Genomic DNA, 24,948 nt, shown 5'->3' with positions numbered 1-24,948 from the left:
AATAATCAAAACCCAGAGACAGAAAAGCAAAGCAGCCAAGCCATTGACTCTTACCTCTTTCTCAGATGGAAAATGGGTGAGATCCTGTCTCCACGAATCCTGAAGACTCCATACCCCACACTCTAAACTCCACACTCCACGAGTTCCTGTCTCTTCGCCCTTATACTCCTCTCTCCACCCAGCCATGTCGCTCCTGTCTCCACCTCCCAAATGCTGGGATTAAAGGCGTGTGATCCCAAGTGCTGGTATCACTTTTGTGTGAGCTCTGTTTTCTCTTTTAGACAGATTCAGTCTTGTGTAGCTCAGGGTGGCCTTGAACTCACAGAGATCTGTTGGCCTCTGTCTCCCAAGCCCTGGGATTAGAGATGTGTACCACTACTTCCTGGCTTGTATGGCTGACTAATATGGCTGCTTTACTCTCTGATCTTCAGGCAAACTTTATCAAAACACAAATAATATACCACTATACATTTTCTTCTATGTCCTATTTCTGTGTGTGCTGTATCACCGCTTACAGCTTGATAGTCAGGGTTAAGTTCTCTATGAAATATGGAAAGATGGCACGTGTTCGGAGTGGAGGGACGCTATGTGGAGGGACGCTATGTGGAGGGACGCTATGTGGAGGGACGCTATAGGGAAAAGGGGAAATAGTGGGACAGGCACTGTCGGCAACAGCAGAGGGTAAATGACAGGCAGAGTGCACAGGGGGCCGATCTGGAGAAGTCATTGTAACTGGATGGTTGGGCTTTGGTTCCCTTTTATGTAACAGAACCTCTTGGCAGGGGACATAAGATATGCCAACAAAAGGACAAAAGGTCTAAACTATGTATGGCAGTTTTTCCCTTGTTCTCCTGAGGTTATGTAAGCCTGGCCAGGCACCATCATTGACACATAAAAGAAAGCCGAATTGCAAACAGAATGTTTTTTCACTTCCTGGGACCAAAATAGTGGACTTCCCTTTTAGCTGTTATCACAGGACACATTCCTCTCTGGAAAAGAAATTATGAAATAATGAAACGCTTTTATTTTAGAGATCTCAGTTTTGGGGCTGGAGAGATGGCTCAATGGTTAAGAGCTTTGGCCGCTCTTCCAGAGGTCCTGAGTTCCCAGCAACCACATAGTAGCTCAGCCATGTATGATGAGATCTGGTACCCTCTTCTGGCCTACAGGCAGACATGCAGGCAGAACATTGTATACATAATAAATAAATAAACAAACAAATAAATAAATAGAGAGATCTCAGATTTATAACTTCCTCTGTGACTATAAACTAATCCCTTATCTCTGAACCTCAGTTTCTTCCCCTGTTTACACTGTCAGTGACAGATAGTATCAGTCTATGTCCTTGTGAGGATCACAAGGTAAGAAATACTTAGTGCTGGGGGGAGGGGCGAGCATAGCTACTAACCTAGAATTATCAAGGTGCTAAGCACAAGGACTGATTCCTTATCCATCTTCTCCTGAAACCTTATTCATTTAAAATTGTGAGATAAGAGTTTGAGGGCAGCCTGATTTACAAGAGGAAGTTTCCAAGACAGGCACCAAGCTACACAGAGAAACTCTGTCTCGAAAAACCAAAAAATAAAATAAAATAAAATTGCGAGATAAATAGGAAAATTTATTTTAAAATCCTACCTAAACCTATCCTTTCTTAAATATTTCAAATGGCACCTAGTAAATTCTAAGTATAGCTGGGTTTTCTGTGAAAGGTTTTCTTTAAAAAATGATCATGGCTGTGCGGTGGTGGCCCACACCTTTAATCTCAGCATTCCGGAAGCAGATGCAGGTGGATTTCTGTGAGTTTCAGGACTGATACACAGAGAAACCCTGTCTCAAAATAATAATAATAATAATAATAATAATAATAATAAGAAAAAGAAAAGAAAGAAAAGGAGAGAGAGAGAAGAGAAGAAGGATAAAATGAGCATATGTGGGGTGGAAAGCTGGTTCATCAGTTAATAATGTCTACTGCTCTTCCAGAGAACTGGAGGTTAACGTCCCGGCATTCATGTTGGGTAGCTCACTATCACCTGTAACTCAGTCCCAAGGCAACCAACATCCCCCTTTTCTGGCTTCCTCCGGCATTTGTATTCAAACACGCACGTGCGCGCTCACACACACACACACATACACACACACACACAATTGAAATAAGATTTAAAAAAGGAGGTAAGTGTAAGAAGCTGAATAAATAATAAACACATGAGAGTATTTTATAAAAACCAATAAGATAAAGTTGAATGCTCTTGACTGTTGGGCTGGCAAGATGGCTCAGCAGGCAAAAGCACTTGCTATGGAAACCTGATGACCTGAGTTCAATTCCTGATGGAGAGAGAATTCATTCCCAAAAGTTGTCCTCTGGCCTGTGTATGTACACCATGGCATGCACACACACACACACACACAAAACAAAATAAACACCATTGAACATCAGTAGGGGAGGAAAGGAAAAAGCAATGGAGGTAAAATTCTTTGCCCAGTAGTGAAAATGTGCACAAGCAAGATTAGATGAATGCATGACAGAGAATAACAAACAAAAATATGAACACTTAAAAATTAAAATGTAATAAAACTAAAGTTTCCTAAAGGGGGCATACACCTTTTATCCCAGCACTTGGAAGATAGAGGCAGGTGGATCCTTGTGAGTTGGAGGCTAGCCTGGTCTGTGTAGGGAGATGAGGGAATGGGGAGGGAGGATCTGGACTAGGCTGAGATAGAGAGGTTAAGAGATCTTTTTTTTTTTTCCCACAGGTTTTTAAAATTTATTTACTTGGTTTTTATTTTTTTTTTTGAAAACTATCTTTTTTCATTTTACATGCCAGTCCCAGTTCCCACTCCCTCCCCTCCTCCAGCTCCCTCTACCTTCCCGTTTTTTTACCCGGCACCCACTCCTCAGAGAGGGTAAGGCTTCCCATTGGGAGTCATCAAAGTCTAGCACATTGCTTTGAGGCAGGACCAAGGCCCTCCTCACTATATCTAGGCTGAACAAGATATTCCTCCAAAGAGAATGGGTTCCAAAAAGCCAGTGCAAGCAGGAGGGATAAATCCTGGTGCCACGACAAGTGGCCCCACAATCTGTCCTAGCCAGTTCTTGCTGCTCTTGTAGAGGCCCAGATTCCATGAGAAGTGCTCATGCCAGACAGCTCATAAGCACTTGTAACTCCAGCTCCAATGAATCTGATGCCCTCTTCTGGCCCCTTTGAGTACCTTCCCACCTTGGCCATTTACTCACACAGACACACACAGATATACACACAAAGGGACAGACAGAAACACACACACAAATATACACACAGACACATACACAGATATACATAGACAGACAGGCACACACACAGAAACACACACACAGACACAAACGTATACACAGACATATACACAGACGCACACAGACATACACATAGACACATGCACACACTTATATAAATAATAACAATATCAATCTTAATAAACAAGATAAGATGTTGGAGTAGCTTCTTTTTGAAAACCAGAGACTCTTGGCCCTGGACGTGCAGGAGGATCAGATGAAGTAAAGGGCTCTTACCTTCTGTTCTTTTTACAGTTGCTTTACACATGTCTGATGTGTACATGTGTGTACACCTTGATAGGTTTCCTTCTTCGTGCACCAGGCACCTCTATTGGCCATATGTTGTGGAATATTAATTTAAGATGTGTTACATTTGTTTATGCTGTGGAATATTTGTTTTAATGATGCAGCTATGTATTGCATTCTTTAATGTTGGATTTGTTTAACTCTGTGAAGCTCTGTTACTCTGCCTGTCTAAAACAGCTGATAGTCTAATAAAGAGCTGGACGTCCGATAGCAAAGCAGGAGAAAGGATAGGCAGGGCTGGCAGGCAGAGAGAATAAATAGGAGGAGAAATCTGGGAGGAGGGATCAAGGAGTGAGAAAGAGGAAGAGAGGAAGACTCCAGGGGCCAGCCACCCAGCTACACAACAAGCCATGTAGTAAAAAGTAAAGAAAGGTATACAGAAATAGAGAAAGGTAAAAGTTCAGAGGCAAAAGGTAGACAGGATAATTTAAGAAAAGCTGGCTAGAAATAAGACAAGCTAAGACAAGGCATTTGTAAGTTAATAATAAGTCTCTAGGTGGATTCATTTGAAAGTTGCCTTCCCCCAAAAGACCGAGGAGTAAAGAGTAAAAAAAAGACACCATCTATACTTAGCCCTGCAGTCTGGGTTGGGCTTGTTCTCTTGCTGTACTCCTGCAGTGGCTGATATTGTAGCTGGAGGGGCGTTTGTCTCCCTAGTGTGCTGGAAGGGTGGGAAGTGACCATATCTCTGAGGTCACTCCAGGCAGAGGGCCTGTCTTTGTCCTCTCAGACCTCCTAAGCATCAGCCACCCTGATGAAAGAGTCAGCTATAGGTATTGAGTACACCCCAAAATTAAAGAATTCTCAGGCTCTATGGCAGTAAGTGAGACAGGTGGCCCCAGAGTTTGATCCACCTCAGGAGCAGAGCTAGGGTTATCCTCATTGATGAGATGTACTGAACACTAAAGACTCATCTTTCCTTAGACACTTCTCTGCCTGAGCCTGGCCTCCTGAGGCCTGCACCCCTTCGTTTGTCAGTATCTGGCCCTGCTGCGCTCCACAGCTGCCTCTCTGGGACTTCCCTTACCCGAGAACAATTGCAGGCCAAACAGAAGCTTCTTGATTCAGGGTAGCTCCCTGGTTCAGGGTTACTCTCAGGCCCACAGGGCAGCCCAGTTATGTTTGTTTTGTTTTGAGTCTCTCTACACAACCCTGGAGGTCATTATGTAGGCAAAGTTGGCCTTGAACTCACAGATGCACCTGCCTCTGTCTCTGGAGTCTGAGATTAAAAGCGTGCACTCCTGTCTGACACAGCTCAGGTTTTAACAATAGATCTTCTCTGAAGATAGATTTTGAGCACTGTCCTCCCCCAGTCCCCTCTTTGTCATATAGTGTAACAAGGTGGGATTCCTCTCCACAGCTGACTGTCTCATCAAAGTTCACAACCAGATTTGCGCTCCCAGGCTATCCGCCTTTCTAGAAGTGTCGTCTGCTGCCCCCGTCCTCATCAGAGGGCCACATGGCTGGGGCGGTGCCAGACTTGCTTCTCTGTGCCAACCGTCATCTCCACTGCTCTCTCCAGGATCTCAATTTCTTTCTGGGTTTCCAAAGTGCTAGCTCTCTCTGAAATAAACTCCACGTTTTCTTATTCTCTCTCCTTCACTGGCTCGCAGAAGCAAAGACCAAAGCACTGTGTCATCCAGAAATTTTCATTGTTTTGAAAGTCAAGGTCTCATTCTGCGCTAGGCTGCCCTCGAACTTGTGAACTCCAGCAATCCTTCTGTCATGGCTGCTCAAATGTGTGAGGCTGTAGACACACACCACCATGTTCATCTATTCCCTACTTTGGAATAGCCATCTCTCAATGAGTTGAAGACTTGATGGTTAAGAGTACCTGCTGATCTTACCAAGGATGGGAGTGTGGAGTCCCAGCTCCCAAGTTGGGTGATTGGAAACTTCCTGTAACTCCAGTTCCAAGGGATCCATTGCCCTCTTCTGGCCTCTGAGGGCACTGCACTCATGTACACAAACCTACACTCAGGCACACATATAATTAAAAATTATTGATTAAAAAAAGATAACTTTCCCAAGTATTATATAAATTAATTCATACATAGACCTTAAATACATAATATAATTATATAAGTATATACTTTTAAACTTTTTATTTATGTGTACATATATGTAATGTACCTTATGTGTGTAAGTGTGTGTCACATGCATCCTGGTGCCTACAGAAGCCCGAAGAAGGCATCAGATCCCCTGTAGCTGGGTTTACAGGTGGTTATACGCCATCTAACTAGGCTGCTGGGAACCAAACTTACGTCTTTTGAAGAGCAGCAAGCGTTATGGATTGCCAAGTCACTTCTTCAGCCTCTGATTTAAAACAAATAAAAAGCAACTCTCTTTAAAAATTTGTAAAAATACTTTAAATTTTTTATGTGCATAAGTATTTGACTGCATGTATGTGTCCCTGAGCGTGCCTGGTACCCTCAGAAGTCAGAGGAGCATTAGGTCCCCAGATCCAGAGTTACATGTGGTTGTGAGCCACCATGTGGGTGCTGGGAACTGACCCCAGAGTTTGTACGAAAACAAGTTCCCCTAACCACTAAGCCATGGCTCCAGTGCACACCTGTACCCCCTGTGTTTTTGGTGGTGGTGGGTTGTTTGTTTGTTTGTTTTTTAGATGGAGTCTTGCCAGCTCAGCGTGGTCTGGAACTCACAGTCCTACCTTAGCAAGAGGTTACAGTCACTCTACGCCACCATACCTGGCTTCACCTTTCATCCAATTTAGCTCTTTTTTTTCTCGTAATCTTTCAATTCAGATTTAAACCATTTGGGGGATTTTTGTCCGAGACAGACTCTAAGATGAGGGCGTTTTAGAATTGGGCACCAAATCCTTGGTGGCAGGTAAGCACAAACGCTAAGCTACAGGAGACGTGTGGCTTCCATGCTGTGGACTCACTCTTTCCACCCACAGCCGCTTAGATTACAGGGAGAGGGCGCACCAGCCCTGCAGGAGTGGCCACTGTTTTGCAGTTGTGTTTCTTCATCTGGATCACATTCAGTCCTGTTTTGTTGTTTGTTGTTTGTGTTTTGATGCAGGGTTTCTGTGTAGCCCCTGCTACTCCTGGAACTCATCTGCAGACCAGGCTAGCCTCCAGCTCAGAGATCCACCTGCCTCTGCCTCCCAGGTACTGGGATTAAAGGTGTGCGCCACCACTGCCTGGCCTCTTTCAGTCCTCGGGTTATGGGGATTTACCTGAGAAATTGAGAAAGATACGCATCTGTACCCTGAAGCTCTGGATTCTCTGGTTCTCAGTCACAAACTGTCGTGGGTTCACAGTGGCTTCCTATAGGACTAGATGTCGTCAGCAGATGCAGAAAGAACAATGAATCTGCCACCCACAAGGTGTGTTGGCATGGAAGAGCTTGTTGGTGCTGTTTGTTTAGGCAGCTGAATGTTTGTGGATGCACCCTGCTGTATAGGAACAGACGCATGTGTTTACCCCGCATGACTGAGAGCACTGCTGACTCCTATGTGCTTCTCTTCTCCTGAGCTCTTGGAAAGTGACATATGTGTGACATCTGTAAGCAGCATGGTCTCTTCATTGTGCCTCATAACGTAGGTTCCCTGGAAGATGAATCACCGCTAATGAAAAGAGGAGTTTTCTCACACTTGCTGGCATGGTTTTGCCTACGTCAGAAATTTTGTTATGTAGGTGTTTTGGTTTGGCTTGGTTTGCTTTGGTTGGGTTGTTTCGTGGCAGGGTTTCTCCTGCCTCTGCCTCCTGAGTGCCGTGATTAAAGGTGTGTGCCACTGCAGCTGCTGCTGCTGCTGCCACCACCACCTGGCTATTTGTTAGTTGTTATGCTTTAGAAAACTGAGGTGGGAGATAAAGTCCACGAAATGAAGCGACACAAGTTTATTGAAAATACTGTTAACCAGGTTGGTGGCACCTAGCACTTGGCATGAGTTCTGGGCCAGCCCAGGATATATAACAAGCTCTCGTCTCAAAACAAACAAACACATAATAAACTACTTTGGTTTTGTAGTTTGAAGGATTAAAGAAAAACCCTTCTTTGCTCTGATCCTCTTATCTTCCCTCTTTTCCCTTCTCGGATACCTAAGTAGTTAGTGTGTACAAAGGGAAACCCATAGGTCACAGGAGGACTTGAACACCTGGGTGGAAGTCCCAACACTGTATTCCAAAACAGACAGCAGTCTGGGAAGTGTACCCCAGGCTATACTGTACTGGAAAGGAGTTTTCTAATAGAATCTTAGTCAGGAGCCCACAGCTTCACCCCAGGCTATCCCCAGCCCAACACTTGATTCCACCAAGGCCCTGCCATATAACTCCTGTTCTTTACACAAGAAAACACGCTAATGCTTCACAGAAATGATCAGATGCTATTTTCTCTTCTTCCATCAGTGTTCTCCCCTCACTCATTATTTTTCCAAATGATAAGGTGACTCTTACTTCAAACCTGTAGGTCAGGGATCCCGAGAGGATATGGAAATGTGTGCAAAGATGCTACTTCCACACTTCCACACTGTAAGACATTACACAGATGTAAGGCGTCATCAAGACTGTTCACATCAGCCGGGCGATGGTCGCGCACGCCTTTAATCCCAGCACTCGGGAGGCAGAGGCAGGTGGATCTCTGTGAGTTCGAGACCAGCCTGGTCTACAGAGCTAGTTCCAGGACAGGCTCCAAAGCCACAGAGAAACCCTGTCTCGAAAAAAAAAAAAAAAAAAAAAGACTGTTCACATCTTCTAGCTAAAGTGTAAGAGAAGGGGACAGAGAGCATCTTGGAAGTTTAAAGTGTCTTCATCAGTTTAAGTGTGTGTCCTGGTTGGTTTGTCTGTCTACTTGACCCAAGAGAGAGTCCTCTGTGAAGAGGGAATCTTAACTGATAAAATGCTTCCATCAGATCAGTTGTAGGCAGGCCTTTGGGGTATTGTCTTGATTAGTGATGGAGGTAGGAGGGGCCATTCAACGGGGGGTGGTACCATAGTTGTCCTGGGGTATATAAGAAAGTAGGCCTAGGAAGTCAGGAAACAGCATCCCTCCGGAGCCTCTGCTTCGGTTCCTGTCTCCAGGTTCCTGCCTTGAGCTCCTGCCCTGACTTCCCTCAGTGATGGAGTGTGACCTGAGAGTTAGAAATCAACTCTTTCTTCCCTGGGCTGCTTTTGGTCATGGTGTTTATCACAGCACTAGAGACCGTAACTAGGACAGAGTGGGTCCCCTGATCTTTGGCGGATAGGTCATTGTAAAGGGTGACTCTAACATTCAAGAAAACTTGAACAAATTAAAAAATTACAAAGACTTTTACCCCATCTATGACAGTAAGATTTTTTTTTTTTAATCTTGATGTGAGTAAGCTTGAACATGCTTGGTGAACTTACTAGAGTTTTAGAAGTGCTTTTTCCTGTTCAATAAAAGCTACAAAAGTTCAGAAAGAAGCGAACCAAGAAAGCATGAAGAAATTTATAATCTAAAGTAGAGGCCAGCAAAGTCTTTCCGTAAAGACTCAATGGTAAATATCTTAGACATGCAGCTGGGACTGCTCAGTTCTGCCATCTGAGTGGTGGAGCAGCCATAGACACTTCTACATTGTAATTGCCACTGTGGCAGTGGTGGTCCCAGGAAACTCTCATTACAAAAATGAGGGGTCAGAGAGTGGCTCAGTGCTTAAGAGGGCTGACTTGCTCTGGCAGAAGACCCAAGTCTGGTTCCCAGCACCCATGCTGGGCAATTCACAGCCTGTTAACTCCAGCTCCAGGTGATCCAGTGCCCACTTCTGGCCTCTAAGGGCACTGACACACATGTGAACATAGATGTGCATGTCCCCCCTACACACACAAATAAGTAAGTAAATAAATAAATAAACAAGCAAACAGTAATTCTGTCAGTCTTCTGTGTTCTCCACCGCAGTCTAGCTGCCAGAAGCACACAGCTCCATGGAACGACTGCTGTTTAACTCTCCAGACAGTGGTTACCTCACACAGGTGATGGTCCCTGTGAGTCTGTGTGTAAAACAGATGCTATCTTGGAAATCATCTAAGACCAGACTCTTGTGAACTCACTGACAGTAACCTGGAGCAGTCCATGATTTAGGTTGGGAATTATCAGCCTAACGAATCAAAAAAGAGAAATTTAGATTGGAAGGAAAAGCCTAAGTCAATAGTTTACTAATTTATGTGACAAGTTCCATCCCTTCTCAGGATTCCATCTTCTATTGTTCACACTCAAAAATTCTTATTTAAACTTCCTAAAGGAGCCCATTAGGAGTTTTCAAACATTTTTGTTGACTGTTTTATGTTTTGATTAAAACAGGAGGTGTGGCAAGTTCAGAAAATATAGGAGAGACTCTAAACCCTCGGGATCCAATTTGCGGGAGATGACACTGCTTGGTACCGTGTATTGCCCCCCACTGTGTTTCTGGTGCATTACCCAGTTGGCAGATCATTGCCTATCTCCTTGTTGGCCATTGCATCAGAAGCTTTACTGCTGTGTCTTAAAGGGGAAATGGCATGCCATAACATGGAGGTGCATCAATTTCATGATTGCCTAAATCTAAATTTAAAACTAAAGAGTTGTCTGCAAATTTTGCAGTAAGAAATAATGCTGCCATAGGCACCTCTGCAAATAAGTGTAGTGTTCTTCAATGACTTGCTCAGAATCATTTTCTAGAAGTAGAGATGTAGGATGCTGTGCTAAGATATTGACACTTAGGAAGTACGGACAAATTGCTTACTTAAAGTCTATAACCATTAGTGTCCTTCAGCAGCACTGAAGACAAGACAGGAGCAATTTGCAAAATTACATCCTGTTGTTGTTTTAGGATAAATATTCCCTGTAATGTTTTTACTTAATTATGTGTGTGCCTGTGGAGTCCGGGGAGGAGGGGGAATCAAATGCAATAGAACTGGAGCATCGGTGCTGGGGAACTGGAATTGCAGACCGTCGTGAGTGGTCAGTGTATACTGGGAGCCAAGGTTAGGCCTCTTCGAGAGCAAGTGCTTCACTTCCAGCATTTCTGCAAAGGGGAGCCTCATGCTTTCTCTTTTTAGTTTTTCAATCCTTCTCATTGTAATTGTCTGGATAGGAATGTGCTATACATTTTCCTCCACTCTTTCTCTTTTACAGGAAATTAGCTTTGCAACTAAAATTATTTTTACTCTTGTCAGTAAAAATTAATCTCTATAGGAAATACCAATGTAGCCTTCAACATTAAACAATATGTCAAATGAAAAATAGTAGTGCAACTTATTTCCTTTTTAATGTTATGAAATGCTTAATTTAGAAGCATTTTCTTATGTCTGATGTTACCTTGTTCATAAAAAAGCAAGTTTCAGTCAAAGGTGGTGGCATGTGCCTACAATTCTAACATCTGGGAGGTAGAGGCAAGAAGATCAGGCATTCAAATCCAGCCTCAGCTACAGAGTGAGCTCAAGGCTAGCCTAGAATACATGATACCCTATGTCAAAAAGCAAAAAATAATAATTCTTTTTGAATTATTGACTATATTTAAGCATACTTGTTACAAAACCAGTGTGAAAATATTTTTGGCGAAGAAAATGAAAACAAACAGAGCCATTCTGCTCACTCGTGCTGGATTTTCACGTTCAAACATTGTAAAACTGCCTTTGTCTTGAGTTTAGAACTTAGACTCCGCTGTGTACACAGATGGTTGACTCACAGTCCCCAGTCTACCGAGGGGATAACACTCCCTCATTTACAATCCTGTTAAACAAAATAAATATTTTCTTGGGACAGAATGTTTGTGGTTTGGTGATTCAGCTCTCTCCCCGAGCTAGAAGCCTGGATCCCCAGCTAACCAGTGGCACAAGAGAAGACTTGTTTTATATCCCCACTAAAGCTCCAAATAAATAAAGGCATTTATTGAACATGCGTTATGGGGCTAGGAAAATGTTTGAATCTTTGCTCTCTAAAAGCCTGTAACTGACTTGAGAAATATGAACACTTAATAAACAACACCAAACCACAGGAAGTTGCCAACTTATCTACAAAAGTCTATTTCATAATGGCCTCTTCTGGTTGGAAACAAGTTCCATGACCTGCCTGTACATGTTCTTCGGTTCTTGCTCAGTGAAGAGACTAGTGCCTTTGAGCTCAGGCTGGAGTGAGTGAGGGTCTCCTGCCTACACCTTTCAGTGCTGTGCATTTGTTAAGCTGGGCCCCTGCTCCCTCCCCTACTATCCATGTCTCTCCCCTCCCGAAAGTGTCCTTAACTTATTTGAGATTCTTTCCACTCTTCCTAGTCTTAGCCAAGGAAGATTTTTCACTTCCCAATTCTCTTCTACTTCTTTTTTTCTAATTTTTACTTTTAGGATGTATTTTATGTGTATGTATTTGCACCACCTGAGTGCTTGGGAGTTGGCTGTGAGCCACCATATGGATGCCAGGAATTAAACCTAGGTCTTCTGCAACAGCAACAAGTGCTCTTGACTCTTCTACTTCTTTTTGCCTGCATTCTTTGCTTCTCCTTCCATCTCATCGTAAGCCTCCATTAGTCTGTGAATGGGTGTAAAGCCCAAGGTCACACAACTTGTGGTGCCTCCGTGTGAAGAGGAGGGAAGATGTAAGTTTCCTGAAGTCAGAGATAGCGACTTCTGCTAGGGAGGAAAACCCTGCACTGCTCCGTCCTACATTGTCTGAAAAGGTCTCCGAGCACTATCCCTTCCTGACTGATCTTGATTTATTTTTCAATATTCTCTTTTTCACATAAAACAATAATCTACACTTGAGCAAAACACTTTCTCAAACTATTTTATTGTTTTTCTTGTTTTTTTAAAAACCAATATTGGAGAAGTCCATAATGATTTCTTTTTCTTTTTTGTCCCTGTGGTTTAATATTTCAGGGCACCATCTAGAGACCAAACCACTGTTCTTACACTGTATCTAAAGTGGAATAAATCAATTACCCTTCAAAGAATTTTGGTACATTTCCTTTGAGAGCAGATGGTTAAAGGGTAAGGAAGCACAAGGTTCCTTGCAATCAAGAACTTGGAGAAATGACTTTATAAGCTAGATTTGCTGGCATTTGATAGCCAAATATTCCAAAGGGAGAGGGGACATTGACAGGAAACCCAAGCAAAGACATGCACAAGGTGTATAGAAGGAAAGGGCAGACAGGCCTTTATGACCACAAATAGGGTCCGGGAGTGAGTAACGGCGTACTAGTTAAGAGAACTAACTTGCTGTGCAAGCATGAGAACCCAAGTTTGAATCCCAACACCGCCAACTCTGGTTGTGGCCGCCTCATGTGCCTGTAACTGTATTGCTGGGAGGAATAAAGACAGGAGGTCTGCTGGGACTTACTGGCTGTCAACTTAATTCCATTTTTAGTTGGATTCCTATCTCGGGGGAATACGATGGGTATACTAGGGCATCTAATGTTCCCCTCTGGTTTCTGCATTTGTGCACACAAGCACATGTTCCCCCATATAGGTGGATGGCGCACACATACATACACCACAGACACATACAAATCAATTTTTAAAGAAGTCTTAAGTTCGGGAGGAGAGTGAAGAGTTAAAGCTCTACTGAGGTCCCTTGGGATGGGGACTCTGGACTTGATGTGCGGATCATACAAACAGCATCTCTCAAAGGACAACTGTATTAAGGTATATGGAAAGTAGGGACACTTATATTTCCTCTGTGCCTCAGAAGGTTTCTCTTACTGAGAAATGAGATGATCACCATCAGTCTGTCTCAAATTGGGCTCCCCAGCTCTGTCTCCTTCAGACAGATAGCAAATGTGGATCCCTGAGGTAGCCTTATTGGTTTTTAATTAGAAGTGGTTTTAATTAGATGCATTTTTAATTAGCGTTTTCTTTTGTAATATTAGCATCAATTAAAGATACTAATTGGAGTCATTCATTATGAATATGATGGCAATTCTAGTCACTATGAAAGGATGTATCTAGGAGGCCCTTAAGCAACTCTGGTCTCTTGTGGAATTGACCCACTTGGTGCAGATGGATGGGAGAAGCCAAAAGGTATGATTCAAGCAATTGGGAATTATGTTTTAATTACTGGCCATTTTATACTGTTGAACAACTATCCAGTATTTAGAAATTGGGCAAGTTGGGCATGTTGAAACAGCGAGAAACGAATATAAAAATTAACTTCTAACATTAGTGTAGTGCTATTTACCTTTGTCTCAGGACTCTCAGGAGGCAGAGGCAAGAAAATTGCCAGCAGTTCAAGCCCAACTCGTTCTACATAGCAAGTTCCAAGCCAGCAACAGCTACATACCAATATCTTGTCTCAAAAACAAACAACAAATGCCTACCTCTAACTTCTATAAGCTTTTCCTGGAAAATTAGAGATAGAGAAACCAACCCTCATATTTTTAAATAATTTATTTTCACATGATTATGAAAACTTTATTGTAAATACCTTACTATATGTAAGAATATTTCAGGTTTCTTTTTTTTTCTTTTTGGTGTTTTCTTTCTCAAGATAGCATCTTACTCCTCGGCCTCGGCTCTTGCTTCAATCTCCCTGGTGCTGGGCTTAAAGGAATGAGCCCATCATACCTGGAGGCTCGGTGTCTGGTAACATTAGACTCCTTTCACACAGGTTTTTAAAGGATTTACAGAGCTGCTGTGTGGAAGACAGCCTCTAAACCTCTGATGTATAGCTGGAGGAAGTTGAGGATCTGATTTGTGAGACAAGGAGAATTTGGGAAGTATAGCAAATGCTGAAAGATTTTGATACGGCGCATTGCCAGTTACCACAATTTTTCTTAAAACTTTGTTTCTAGAAATGCCTCCAAAGTAGTCACGTTTATAGAAATGCCAGTATAATCAGGGCATAGGACTGGTGAAAATGACTCGTGAGTGTCTGGAAGGCTGAGTGCGTGTGAGTTCTGTGCCACATGCTTCAGGAGCTTTGGGGTTTCAGACAGTCTTATTCATCATCATTGATATGAGTCGTCTTGGACTAGTGAGCTAAGGTGGAGTAAAGATAAACAAAGCAGGCTGAGGTGCATATCAAACATGCTATAAAGCCAGCTTCAAAACCCATCACGTCACCATGGACTTCTAAAAACTAGTACCAGATGGAGCAGCCCAACATGAAACTCCTGTGGTTGGAAGGAGGTGCTTTTGGGCTGAAGCTTTATATTGACAGTGTTAGGAACTCAGGACAGAAACAGGATCTGCAAGCCACTGCCGGGTCATGAGTTGACCCACCTTTGCAGAGGGACTTTCTGTTCACTCACCCAGGAATCCCTCTCTGAAAACTCACCCAGGAATCCCTCCCTGAATGTGTGACATGACAGACGTTGTCCTATGCCATGTCAGGAACCCCCCTAAGAGTTTGCTCTTCCAGATGAGAGGAAGAGCCACTGATAACTATAATGGAAGTAAACCACTGGTAACAAATTAGCCTGGGACACAGATGGGTAAGGGAGCTAGGACAGCACAGACTGGATTCAGAAGAAGGAAGCGCCATGGACTGTCATTTCTTATAGTGCTAACCCATCAAACGGCTTTCAAATGAGAGTACAGCAGAATGGTGAGTCATTGGTAATGGGAGCATTGTTGGAAGTAGTAGTGGGGGCTGGTTGAGAACTTACTGTACTGAAGACATCGTGAGGCTGGGAACTAGAGTCTCTCTGTTTCTGTCTCCTCTGAAGGACTTACAGTGAGTTCCATCCAGTCCGCTATGCAAAGAGGTAAAAGACTGGGAAGCCAAAGCAGGATTGGCAGAGCAGTGAGGCCAGAGAAAGAGTCTGCAGGGAAATGCCTTCATAAAGTTCTGCAACTACCAGTACTGACCATTATCGCGTTTCATGGTCCACATTGTCTGAGAGGCTATAGATGAGGGAACAAAGCTTTTCACGGAGCTTAATAAAACCAGATTTCTCCACTCAGTCCCTCGAGATAGGGTATTGAGTAAGATACTGTCAAAGGTGCAATGTATCTATCAAAGGGTTCTCAGGAGGCTGCTCCTGTTGTACCTCCCAAAGCAAGCTCAGGTGTGATGGCGAAGGGTCTCGAATGAATGGATAGAGCTGAGCTGATTGGAGCAAGAGGCTCCTCAGGAAGGACATCTTAGGCCTGCCTCTGGCTATTTGAAGGATGTCCTCTCCACTCATGACCCTATAACCATATTTTGCCAGGCTTCTTCCTCCTTGCCTGGTCTGTGATGGTCTAGTCTTCAGCAGCCTTGTTTTGTGTTTATAGAAGATAGATTTAGAGCCTACAAGCTAGCTCGGCAGGCAAAGGTGCTGGAACCAAGTATGATGACCCGAAGTCAGTCCCTGGACCCCCCCCCCCATGGAAGGAGAGGACGGGCTCCTAAAAGTCTTCCTCTGACTTTCACACCCTCTGTGGCGTGTACATATACATGTAAATACAATAAAGTTAAATTTTAAGATAGCAATTTAAAATACCCTCCCTTGCATTGTTAATTCACTATTTATGAACTTAGCACAATCACTGCCCTTTCTTTGGGGGGGGGGTACAGATGCCGTCCAAAGAAAAGTTCCACTTTCTCTGTGTTACCACTAGATTATAGGAATTGGAGCCGACTTAAAGGAAACTTTGAACAGTCAAAAATCCTTCTCTTAAATTTGGACAAGCGTATAAACTTGCTCAATTTGTATGTCAGAAAGGGAACCTGGGGTACGGTGGACATGGTCTTCAACTGCCATGGATGAGAGCAGGTGGGGCCATGGATAAAACCCAAGACTCTTGATAAACGGAGCCCAACCCCGAGGGCCAGAGCTCTCCAGAGTTCGCCAGCTCTCTGGAGCGTAGTGTGGTGGGTCTGGGGTTGTGTGGTTCTCAGCCTCCCTTTATTTCTTTTCCTGCCTAGAATGGGGTCATTCCTCTTTATGAGACCAGCCTGGGCCTGGGCAGATTTCATAGTTGGTTGATCATGCAAAGTGATTCCAATAACTAAAGTTTACATAACATTGACCCTCAGATAGCTTGCTAGGTTTCACAGGCTCTAAAGCTCCCGAAGCCTAGATTTCACCAATGTATTAGGGCAGAGGTCCCAAGTCCTGAATTGGAGAGATGATCTGTATTGTACTGATATGGTGGACACTTGGACATTTCTATCCCCACAGGCCACTGAGACATGCTCTGGGCCTTGGAGTTGCTGTTTACAACTCTGTTTACAACAGTCTGCCCAGGGAAGTAAAGGCCACCTGGGAGTTAAGGCTGCCAGGGAACCTTGCCTTTTGGGAAAGAATTGCCAAAACTATAAAAGCCAAGCAGAGTCTAGTTCTTGTACAACCACTAGATGGCGGTTTGGGCATTCCGTTACCATTGTTGACGCTAAATGCCTGCATTTATATAACGAAAATGTTGAAAATGTTTAGAATTCTTGAAACTGGATTGAACATAAAAAACTATCTCCATTCTCCCATCCACCTGGAGGTTTTGAGAGCACAAAACTCATTAGCTGAGAATTTGAAATTAGAACTACTAGTCTCTTTGGTTTTTCAAGACAGGGCTTCTCTGTGTAACAGACCAGGCTGGCCTCAAACTCACAGAGATCACCCTGCCCAGCCCTATGCAGGGATTAAAGGCATGCACCACTATGGCCGGCAGAACTGCTAGTCTTAACTAGCCCCATGAATGTGAAGGGTTGACATCTCTGAACCTCTGTGAATTTATCTGCCAAATGAGGTGATTTGACGACTAGCTAGGAGCGTGCTTCCTCAGAGTGCTGTCCGCGTGATACCTTCCAGAGTGTTACTCAGGAAATGCTACCTGTCATCCAGGTATACTGTAATAGTTGCTATTTATTGAGGACCTATGAAGTGCCAGCATGGGGGCACACACTTGATGAATATTGCCTAATTTAATTCCCTTTTTACAATCTGATTATTACCTTGGATGAGAGAACCGAGGCTTCGAGGAGTTACATAAGCAGCTAAGATACCCAGTGACTAGCCCTAAACGCTCTGAAATTCTTGAGCATGTACCGTCTCATTGGCTGAGGAAAATTGTAAATTTGAGACAGTGTTGCTTTGGGAAAAAAGCCCGCTTTGAAAATCTAAAACCCTTGATCCTGAAAGGGAAATAGATTTCTATTCTGTTTTGTTAAATATCAGATCTACATGGTTCTATCTAGACTTGTCATTAGATGCATCTTTGTGAGGCTCTTCCGGAAGCCTGGCTTCCAGTTCCACACGTGAGTAGTCATCAGCCTCCGTGTTCTGTGGGCCTCATGGTTTCTCAAACACAGTGTCTTTTCAAGACTGAATAGATCACACCAAGTAGTCCAAAGGGCCTTTTCAGGCTCGGGTCTGCTGTCTATTATACAGTGGTGTGTATCTGTAATCTAATATAGAGTCTAATGTGGGGTGGGGTTTACCCAGAAGGCCTTTCTCTACCCAGAAAGCCTTTTCCTACCATTTAGTAGCCAAACTAAAGAAATACCACATAGACATTTTTTTGCCATTAGTTGGTGTACTAAATTGTGTCTTTCTGTCTGTGTTGACCAGTAAATTTATGAACCCTTCTTTCCAGTACCTTCTTCAAAAGAGTGGCTGCAGTACCTGGTGCCTCAAGCTCAGAGCACACGGAGGCACCTTTTAATAACTTTCTTGTCTATCACTAACTGTAAGGTTTAGGGGAAAGCGGTAATAATATTTGTTTAGACGACAGAGGGCAGTACAGCATCAGTTTACAGTATAGCAGTTTCTAGTATGAGAACAATGGTTCTCAGTGATCCTAATGCTGCAAGCCTTCAAATGTTGTTCTGATCCCCAACCATATAATTATCTTGATGCTACTTCATAACTATAATTTTTCTAGTGTTATGAATTGTAATATAAACATCTGATATGCAGGATATCTGATGTGCGACCCCCAAAGGCTTCATGACCCACAGGTTGAAAACGGCTGGTCCAGTCACTCATCCTTTCTGCTTTAATTATTTCGTATGTATGCTACCTCTGAAGCCATAACTACAGAATAAAGGAGTGTCCATAACCTGTTTTATACTGGGCTATAGCTATTGAAATTCTTGAGAACTTGTTTTATACTGGGCTATACATATTAATATTCTTGAGGAACAAGTTGGTGAGGTAGAGCAATATTAGGAAAACCTGAGGCAGATTTATAGAAAGTAAAAAGAACCTCAAGACTCGGGGCCACCAGGGTCTTCAAAGGAGACCAGCACTGTAAATTTTGAGAACAATGTAAGATTTTGTTTTCTTTTTTTAAAAAATGTACCCTCAGGAAATTGTATGCATGTATCCTCTGTATCACGGTCATATTCACCCTGACTCCTTACTCCCTCCCTGTAGCTCTCCGTGCACCCGATACATCTCCCTCCCAACTTGGTGTTCTCATTTTTAAATAACTTACTGAGTCCAGTTAATACTGCCCATAGCTGTGGGGTTAGCCACTGGGGCAAGATAACCTTCCAATGGACACCTCCCCAACGAAAAGTGATTCTCTGCCCAGCTGTCCCTCAACTAGAACTGGGGCTTCAGGAGCCCCTCATACCCCTGTGCTGAAATTCTTTAAGTGTCTTGATCTTGTGCAGGTAACCACAGCTGCTGTGAGTTCATGTATGTAACAGCCATGGCGATATAGACATCATGGCTGAGCAGTCACAATCACTCTTCTCAGCACTTTGAAGACTTTGCATTTACCACTGACCACTTCAATACAGAGCTGCACAAATCTGTCTGCTCCAGGAGCTAGAGGACAGCAGTGGTGTGAGCATGGGCTAAGGAGGACAACAGCAGTGTGAGCATGGGCTGAGGACAGCAGCAGTGTGAGCATGGACTGAGGACAGCAGCGGTGTGAGCATGGGCTGAGGAGGACAGCAGCGGTGTGAGCATGGGCTGAGGACAGCAGCGGTGTGAGCGTGGGCTGAGGACAGCAGCAGTGTGAGCATGGGCTAAGGACAGCAGTGGTGTGAGCGTGGGCTGAGGGCAGCAGTGTGAGCATGGGCTGAGGACAGCAGCAGTGTGAGCGTGGGCTGAGGACAGCAGCGGTGTGAGCGTGGGCTGAGGGCAGCAGTGTGAGCATGGGCTGAGGACAGCAGCAGTGTGAGCGTGGGCTGAGGACAGCAGCGGTGTGAGCGTGGGCTGAGGGCAGCAGTGTGAGCATGGGCTGAGGACAGCAGCAGTGTGAGCGTGGGCTGAGGAGGACAGCAGAAGTGTGAGCATGGGCTGAGGACAGCAGCAGAAGTGTGAGCATGGGCTGAAGACAGCAGTGTGAGCGTGGGCTGAGGAGGACAGTAGCAGTGTGAGCATGGGCTGAGGAGGATAGCAGAAGTGTGAACATGGGCTGATTGTATAGGTTTTCAACAAGGACTCTTTCCAAAGGAAACCACTTACTCATTTCCAAATCCTGAATTTCTCATCAGGAAACCATGCTCAGCCTTTCTTATGGCTCCTCTGGCCTGCTGGTTAGGGATGAAACTAAGATTTACTCACGTAGACATGAACGATTATACAACTTTCAAACTGGTCTTTGCTGTTGCAAATATCATATCAAGGTTGGCTTTTAGGCTAGGGAAATTTGTCAGTGTCTAGTCTACATGCAAATGTTCCTCAGAACTCAAACTGTTACAGTCCTAGGTCTCACAGACACTCAGTGGCCTAGAGGTTGGGTATGGTTTGTTCCTTTTTATATATGTTGATATCTGGCATGGCTAGACATCTAAGCAGTTATAAAGTTAGCTAAGAATCTACAGAGCCTCTACCCTGACTCTGAGCATTTTCTTGCTGTGTAAAACATTGCATAGGTAATATTTTAAGCCATTGCTCTACAGTCTGGAGACTGTGGATTTTTGTCTGTTTGTTTGTGGGGTTGTTTTTTGGTTTGGGGGACAGGGTCTCGCTTTGTAGCTCTGCCTGTCCTAGGACTCACAGAGATCCTCCTACCGCTGCCTCCTAAGTGCTGGGATTAAAGGATGGTATTTTAGGAAAAGTATTTATACAGTAAGTCTGCTGTGTTTAGGAGTTCTGTGGGTATAGATAGGAAGTTACATAGAGGAAGTGGGAAGTACTTATGGTTGGTGGGAGCGTCTGAGTTGTAGGAAAGGCTGCCCTGGGGCTAACCCTGTCTTGTGATAACCTCTCAGCCCACACATCACGTGGCCTCTCCTCACCCCTCACCTAAATCCTGGAGCAGAATCTGAGAGGATGCCTTGTGTGGCCAGGTGCATAGCCGCAGTGCTTGGATCTGGGTCACAAGGAAAGGGAAGTCACAGCACCTGAACCTCCACCTCCCTCAAAGGCAGACCTGAAGTTATGGGTGTGCCACAAACAGCATTTCCTGTTTCAGATTAGCACTAAAGCAGGGCCCTTCCCTGGAACTGCCTGTCTAGTTCTCTCCTTCACTGGCCACTGATAAGAAGCCTGCCTCGGAACTATGAGTCTCTTGAGTTTGGGAGATCGGGAGTTCAGGAAAGTCAAATGGAATCTACCCTGTGCTAAGCCTTACTACCACAAATTTGCTGTTTTGTTTTTTTAACCCCACAAGTCAAGAGGGCAAGCCGGTGACCTGGATTTGACCTGGATTTGGCCTATTGTGAGGCCTAAATAACAGAAGTCTCTACTTTGATGCCTCAGATTCAGTCATAAACGTTTTCTACCTCTACCGATGTCCCAGTAAGTGTGGGGAGCATGTTTCACGAGAAAGCCGGGTGGCAAATAAAGAACGTCCGTTTCCACATCTCTCTACTCATTCTTTCCTACCAGAATCCTGGGTTTTTGGGCATCCATTCTGTGGACAGTAATGTCCTTTAGGCTCTAGCCTCAATGGACAGGTCCAGGAACTGGTTTGGCATGTATGACACATGGCAAGAAATGCCTTCTGGAGAGTATTTCCTCACTTCTAAGGGAGATGCACGGGAAGATAGCCTGCCATTCCCGTGACTGGAGCCACCACAGAATTTAGAAGCAACTGGATTCAACAATTCCTCTTGTTTTATATGTTAACAAGCTTTTTTTAATGGTTTCTCTGAGTTAGACTCTGTGTCACTTACAGGGGAGAGGGTCTATACTATGTCCAGGCAAGGACTGACTCACCAGCGCAATGTGTAGGAGCAGCCTCGCCAGCTTCAGAGTGACGCAGCAGGAAGGGGCTTCTTGTGCCTTCAGTATCATGATGCTCAGGGAGCACACACGAGCACTTTCCTCCCCTCAACTCCTTGCTAATTTGATAAACATATATTTTCCTCCAAAGAGGAACAATATTAAGGACAGCAGCCTATCTATACAGTTTGCTTAACTGTCTTAATTTATAAGGAACAACTTTTCTGTGTCAAGTTCTAAGTGTCTTTTCTCACTTGCTAGTCCTTTTGGCATGTTTGCGAGCAGAAGGTCGGGTGAGCATTGGTAGGGAGAGTGGAGCAGCTCATGAGGACAGGTCTTGATGAAAGGCACAGCGTGGTAAGTCTTCATACCTTCTCTGCTGTTGTTCAGGTGCCATCCAAATTCTCCCGAGGATTCAGGGCTCTGCATCCATATATATATATTAAAGACATTAGATATATATAGTCTTTAAATTCTTAAAGAAAAAGTTGCCTGAAGGACTCTTTTAGTTTTGGGGGGTTGGGTTTGTTGATGTTGTTGTATATGATGGAGCTTCTCTATGCAGCCAAAGATGACTTTTATATATTATCTATCAAATGTTGCATGTATTAAATTTATTGAGAGTGAAGTTATGTTCTAGCTAAAGAAATCATACAATTTCTTTTATTTTTTTTTTGAATCCCACTATGCAGCCCCAAATGACCTTGAACTCAGAATCCTTCTGCCTCCACTTCCTGGGTGCTAGGATTACAGAATACCTCACTATGACACATCTATGAGATCCTTTAGTTTTGTTCCTTTCTATACCAACATTTTTTTTTGCTGTGTATAGAAGGAAGACAAAAAACACTGCTTCTAATGTACCTTCTCATTTAATGTCATGCAAAGAATGTTTTTTAATAAAGATGTAGAGGATAGTCTTCCCCAAATTATGCCCACAGAGTGCCAGACATGGTGGTACCCTCCTGTAATTCCAATAGCTGAGAAACAAAGGCAGGAGGGTCAGGAGATCGGGATCATACTTGTTGACATAGAAAGTTCAAGGCTAACCTGGGTTACCTAGCTCAAAAAACAAAATAGGCAACAACAAAAACACACTATTTCCATACATAGCTTCCTTACTGATCTTACCTCATTGACTTGAATTTCTCTGAACTCTATGGTGTTGCCCCATTGGTCTCTTTACCTTCGGCATATTGTAGAAAATCTCACAAGTTTCTGCTTCTGTGAAACCTGGGGCCTTGACTGGTTACTGCTTTCCCTGCTTCACTGATATTTTTCATGAAAAGCCTAAATCTTTCTCTATTCCAACCTCAAACATATGGTTAGCTGGGGGAAAAAAATCTATAAACCCTTGTATTAATTCCAATGCCTTAAATTCAGAATGCCTTAAAAAACATAGGGGATTATCAAATCCACACAAAAAAGTGGAGATGAAGCTGGTGTTGGAGCCGATAATTTAGCAGCTCAACCATGCATTCAAAGAATCTGTTGTCTTGTTTCTTTGTCCTGCTTTCTTTTCTGTCTGTTCTTGGCCTAAATCCCAGCATGGTCCCAAGTCAGCTATCAAACGTATCCACAACATGGAGGCACAACATACAGGAAGAGTTCTTTCTTTCTGTGGGTTTCTTTCAACAGAGACCATTCCCCAGTCCTGTAGCACATGCCCTTCACATCTCAGTCAGAATCAGACCATAGTGACAATGAACACTTTACAGGTCACTGAGACATAAGGTGGTATCATCAGCAAAGAGATATGCGTGGGATATGCCTAAATTAATTACTGGTTAAAGGAACCAAAACACTAGGATTGGACCAGCCATGATTGACTACTTTGGTTGGATATGGATTCCAAAATGTATGAGGGATAGATAGATGTTTGAATAAAATGAGTGTTAGATGCAAAGAAAATGTGTGATAGAGAAGATGGCAGGGGGGTGGATAAAGGGAATAGCTTCTTTCCATTCATTTAGGTCTGATGCATTTCATAACCCTGGGAATAGTAACTTTTCCTGGCAAAACCTTTCAGGTGTGGCTAGCCTTTGGATGTTGGTACATGACATTGTCATCTACAGAGTTTATGCTCAACAATTGAACTACAAAAATAAGTCCCATAAAACCTCATCATATTTTAAGTAAATTTATGACTTTGTTTACAGCTGTTCGTAGCCAAGGACCAATGTGCCCACAGTCCACAGGTTGGACACTCCTGGTAGATCCTTCTTCTAACTGGGATTCGGTGTCCACTTTTATTCCAGTGTTCATGAAACCTATGAATTCCATTGTCACTTGTTGTTTGCTGTTTTTGGTTTTGTTTTTGAGACAAGGTAACACTCTGTAGCCCATGCTGGCTTCAAACTCACGGCAGTCCTCCTGTCTCAACTCCTGAGTGTTGGGATTGCAGGTGTGAATCACCATGTTTCGCTATTTTTCTTTTCTTAGCAGTAGCGACAGCAAAGCAACTGAGAAACTGCAAAATGAAATGGTGTGCCTCATGCCAGAATCTCCCATCCATCTGGTTATCTGTATGCCTATCCATTCGGATTTGTTTCCTCATGGGATGTAAAAGAATTCAGTTAGCTACATAGTGACATCATCAAGACATACTTATGGTGTGCTGCAAGAGTACCAGATTATCTACAATGATGTCTCTAAGTCTCTTCAGTTTTCAGCTCTTGATAACTCATTGGGAAACCATTTCCACCCTTTCTAGAGCTTTGGGTGTGCCAGATGGAAGCCAAGAGGAGTCCCAGGAGTTCGCACTGCATGGTGGAGAACCACAGTTATCTTACAACCCCAGTGAGGTACCTGGCCCTTCAGCTACAGAGTCTGCAATGTTTAAAAAGGTAATTGTTCATTTTCTTTTCTTTTTTGGTTTTTTAAGACAAGAGTTTCTCTGTGTAGCCCTGGTTGTCCTGGAACTCTATAGACCAGGCTGGCCTTGAATTTGAGTTCTGCCTGTGTCTACTTCCCAAGTGCTGGTATTAAAGGTATGTGCCACCATATCCAGCTTTAATGTTTAATTTTCAATGTATGGTTTTCAGAAGTAAATAATTTTAGTAATTAAAGCATCTAAGATAAGCCATCTTATTAAACAATACATACATATAAGGAACATTATGTACTATATATAGACACATATTATATAGCTATGCCTTTTTGGTTTTCTGAGACAGGGTTAGCTATGCTTATTTTATCTAATATATGACTTATCTAATTCAGTGTGATACCAAATATATATTATATACAATATATAATATACAGTATAACATAATGTATCTATGTGTATGGTAATAAAGGAGTCTCAATGAATATGTTGGGTCCATGCCTTCACTGC

At 43.4% G+C, this 24,948-nt stretch overlaps 1 protein-coding gene across 1 annotated transcript in view; it reads left to right on the top strand.

Moving 5' to 3' along the window:
- The window catches only part of Crybg1 (crystallin beta-gamma domain containing 1), a 195,187-nt gene that overhangs the window by 53,545 nt on the left and 116,694 nt on the right, over positions 1-24,948 (top strand). The window contains exon 2 of the mRNA XM_057762700.1: positions 24,325-24,457. Within this exon, the coding sequence (XP_057618683.1) occupies positions 24,325-24,457 (133 nt within the window). The remainder of the gene's footprint in view (positions 1-24,324; positions 24,458-24,948) is intronic.

This window comes from Chionomys nivalis, chromosome 2 (assembly GCF_950005125.1).
Source record: "Chionomys nivalis chromosome 2, mChiNiv1.1, whole genome shotgun sequence".
Classification (NCBI taxonomy): domain Eukaryota; kingdom Metazoa; phylum Chordata; class Mammalia; order Rodentia; family Cricetidae; genus Chionomys; species Chionomys nivalis.
Note: the sequence above shows the minus strand (reverse complement) of the source record. Positions and strands in the feature narration are given on the sequence as shown.